Genomic DNA, 3,965 nt, shown 5'->3' with positions numbered 1-3,965 from the left:
GTCCCCCCCCCCCATTTTCTGTAGCTTCAGTTTATGTTTTCTATACTTTGCAAAACACTTGCAAAAATGAGCAGACAACCACTGGATCTTTACTTAGAACGGTACTGCTAGGACACATCCCTTTTTTGAAGCCTTTCAAACATGTTCAGACAGAGTTCGAAACTTGATCTAGGCACTTTGTGGTACTTCACAAAACACAGCCATCAGCATCTACCATAGCGTGATCTTATCACAAGGAAGGGAGTGCATTTTGCAATCAGAAATCATAACACATACACAGAAGAACTGCCAAGAGACATTGCTCTTTTCAGTGGAATTTGACAAACATGGTAGAGATGGCAAACCTCTTCTCCTTTACCCTTTCACAGAACATTTCACACAGGAAAGCCATTTTAGCACACAAAAAACTGCAACAAAAGAGCCCCTATGAAGGCTAGAAGTGTTCAATATGAACAGTCTCAAATTGTGTTAAAGTCAATGCCGGTAAGGGCTTGACAGGCTAAACACTCAAAACACCTGCATTAACATAAAAAAAAGTACACATTACACCACAAATACATATATGAACCGATATTGAAGTCAAAGACATACTGCTGGGACACCACAGATAACCACTGCATCGACTGCAGCTAGTCACTCAGTGGAAAGTTCTATTTAGGCCTATGGAGCAAGCCTAATTTCTTCTCTTTCTCCATATAAGGAGACAGTTTTTGCAAGGGAAAAAAAAGCTTCCATTGTCACTCTGCAGAGGCTGTCCCAGAGTCCTTGTTGGCATAATTTCATTAGTATGGAGATCTAAGAATAGTCAAGAGACTAAGAGTAGACCATGGACTAGAACCTCAGTGTGTGACATTCAGCTCAAACAGAAACATCACTGACGCACAGCGTGCAAAAACACCGCACAAAAGAAAACACTGCATTTGATGGTAGACTTGAACAGACTTGAATGGATAAACACACCTAGATGCCTGTGATTAAATTATCTGATATTCTTATGAATGATAATTTGAAAAAGAAAAGAAAAAATCCACTATGGATGATTTCTTGGGGCCTCCCAAATACTTTTAAGTTCCTGCAAGTTACAACGTTTTGAAACACCTGGAATGACATGCCTCCACGTTCGTTTCTGACAACTGGACAGTTGACGCCGCAGGCTGTCATCTCCACATGAATAATCTGTGTATACAATCTTCAGGGCTTAGTTTCATCTGAACACCCTGAGGGCCTCTGCCATCTGCTCTTACCTTCAGCGTACAACAGAGATTGACACCTCTAATGAAAGAAGCCATCATTAAAAAGCAACACTCTGAAAGAGGTCACATTTAAGTTTATTTGTACCATTTGCTTGAGCATTCGCAATCTCTCATGCACATCATTTGCTGAAACAGACATTTTCCTTGTGCTGCTGAATTCCCAATGGAGCCAATTTAACTGAGAATGTACATATGTTTGATCAGACAATCCACTGGCAGATGGTGATCCCTAACCGCCAAAACAAAGTGCCACTATCACTAATGACAGCAACGAACAGTCCGGAAGAAATGGGAGCTTTAAAGACTAAAGATACACACATTTAAGCTTTATTGGTTGAGAATTGCTAAAAATGAATCATTATACAACAGTTAGTTCCTCAAATTTGATTCAGTAGTGATATTTACTGTACAATTGTGACGTTTCACTCTAGTCTGGAGTATGCAGAATGAAAGTGGGGCAAGTTTTTCAAAGTGGAAGTCAAAGCATCTACATATTCTCTCACACATTAGCTTTTTGCGTGTTTTTTTTTTTTTTCTCAGTGTGTGGGTAGTGAGAAAATCCATCGCTGAAGTGCACACATACGCTGTTCCAATTCAGGAACACGCAAAACTTAATAGCCCTTTTAGAACCATTTTCGTTGTACAAAATAACTGGCAAATTTTCATCTGCAATGCTAGATGCTCAATATTATTCAGGCTATTAAAACTTGCATTCATGTTGTAATAATGAATATCATCACAACTGTGCTTACCTGCAGTTTCAGGTCTACAACAGAATCACTGTCAAGCGTGATATTGCTTGTATTATCAAAATGATAACCATCTAAAACTGGCCAATACACATTTGTTCCCATTAATATTGTGTGCATAATGGTTTCAGCCAGCTGATGCTGGGCAGGAGTTAAACAAACATGTAACCATGACAACATTAGGCTGAGAAGATTCACATGTAAAAAGCATTTACATAAATTTCCACATAAAACCTGTGCCTAGTAGTCCTAGTCGCTGCTTTCCATGATACAATGACAAAAATAAAGGATGTTTGTCTATGAAAGCAGCCCACAGTTTAGGGTACATATGGGTTGAGTAATGAATGTCGACATCTCAATTAATAATTTCACACACAGAAACAAAAAGAATGGGAAACCTGAAGTCACTTTGGATAAACGTGTCTGCCAAATGATGAATACATGTAAATGTGGTCAGACAGGAGAAAAGATGCATTAGACACAGACACGCTGGGCTACGCAATTTCATGCAATCAAGCATCATATATCGGCAAAGATGCACTGAGAGGAAGTAACGTTACGAAAAATGAATTGTTACCAAAAAAAACCTGTAAGTTTACCGCTGCATCAGTACCGGTCCAGCTTTCCGTGAACTAAACTGGGTCGACGAAAACCAGGTGTCAAGACCAGAAGGCTTTGTTTTCGGTCTAAATTCATGTGGAAACACGCATCTTCAAGAAGACACATGACAGCTTTGGACCCTGAGACCTAGCCTCCCACAGCACAGGACTGATTAGTATTCATCTTCTGTATCCAATCTTAAAGCTCACATAAATACATCTCTACAATAAGCAAATCATCTGCTTTGATGGATCACTGCAACACTAGTTAAGTCTGAGCCCAGTATCCCACAATTAGCTCTTGATAGCACTCTAGCTAGCGGACTGCACCTCACCACAATAGACGACGAGGGGGTCGCTGGGTTCACTGGCTGCAGCTGAATCAAAGCGGAGAAACTCACCATCTGGGTCTCCTTATCGGTCTGCTGAAGAGAAAAGGGGTTGCTGCTGCCCTGTCCGGTCCGGTCCACTCACTGTGCGCGACTCGGTTGAAATCTCATTCGTTTCCTCCGCTGGTCTAAACGATTAACTTCTCCGGTTGAACTCAATGAAACGTACCAGCAGACGCTGTGATCATTCGAGCCGTCTAGAGAGCTTGATGTGCTTTTCCCCCCACCTCACTCTTTTCAACGGACGTTTTTTTCCTCTTCATCACGCCTTTTTTTACTCAGCAGGATGTCGCACGCGATTGGACACAGCTCGTGCCGCGTCCTCGCGCTCTCCTCCTACCTCAGAATTTAGGTATATTTTCTGAGGAGGCTTTTTGCAAGAAATAGCCAATTTAGCCATATTACCTCACGGATTTCTAATTCCTCGCCTCTGTTTCTTTCCCGCTGTCTTTATTCAGTAATTAGTGACTAATATGTGAGGCAAGTAAGAGGCAAATGAGCTAATTCGTTTTAGCCATTATAATGTATAAAATGATTTAGCTTTGACTGACGTCTCTACAACGTAATCAATATTGATGGATTAGTAATCGTCATATTTTACCAAAGACTAACGAACGCAACTTTAACACGCATCTGATCGATTGTGATGTGCTCACTGACATGCTGCGCACGAAACGGCGGTAAAGTTAGTTTGACGTTTGACATTCATTAGACATTCGGGTTTTTTGCCAATTAAACTCTTTGCAGCTTTTATGTTTTGAGCCCAAACTAACTCAGATAGACATAAATATATGCCCTTTATGTTGCACAAGGCTTAATTTCTAGGAATTAATTTTTTTTTAAAAACAATTTAAATTAATTAAACAATTTAACTACGTGACATTATAATATAAAACCAATACTAAAATGTTCGGGAAAACATACCTGTTATCGCACAAAGCTCAGTTTTTGGAATTACAATTTTATGTTTTTTAT

General features: G+C 40.0%; 1 protein-coding gene across 1 annotated transcript in view; it reads right to left on the bottom strand.

Annotated features, from left to right (window-relative positions):
• The window catches only part of LOC107729570 (LIM domain-containing protein 2-like), a 15,026-nt gene extending 11,805 nt beyond the window's left edge, over window positions 1-3,221 (bottom strand). The window contains exon 1 of the mRNA XM_016540140.1: window positions 3,003-3,221. Coding sequence (XP_016395626.1) covers window positions 3,003-3,005 — 3 coding nt within the window. The 5' untranslated portion in view covers window positions 3,006-3,221. The remainder of the gene's footprint in view (window positions 1-3,002) is intronic.
• Between the last annotated feature and the right edge of the window lie 744 nt (window positions 3,222-3,965).

The sequence above is a fragment of the Sinocyclocheilus rhinocerous genome, unplaced genomic scaffold, assembly GCF_001515625.1.
Source record: "Sinocyclocheilus rhinocerous isolate Xijiao unplaced genomic scaffold, SAMN03320098_v1.1 scaffold697, whole genome shotgun sequence".
NCBI classification, from domain to species: domain Eukaryota; kingdom Metazoa; phylum Chordata; class Actinopteri; order Cypriniformes; family Cyprinidae; genus Sinocyclocheilus; species Sinocyclocheilus rhinocerous.
Note: the sequence above shows the minus strand (reverse complement) of the source record. Positions and strands in the feature narration are given on the sequence as shown.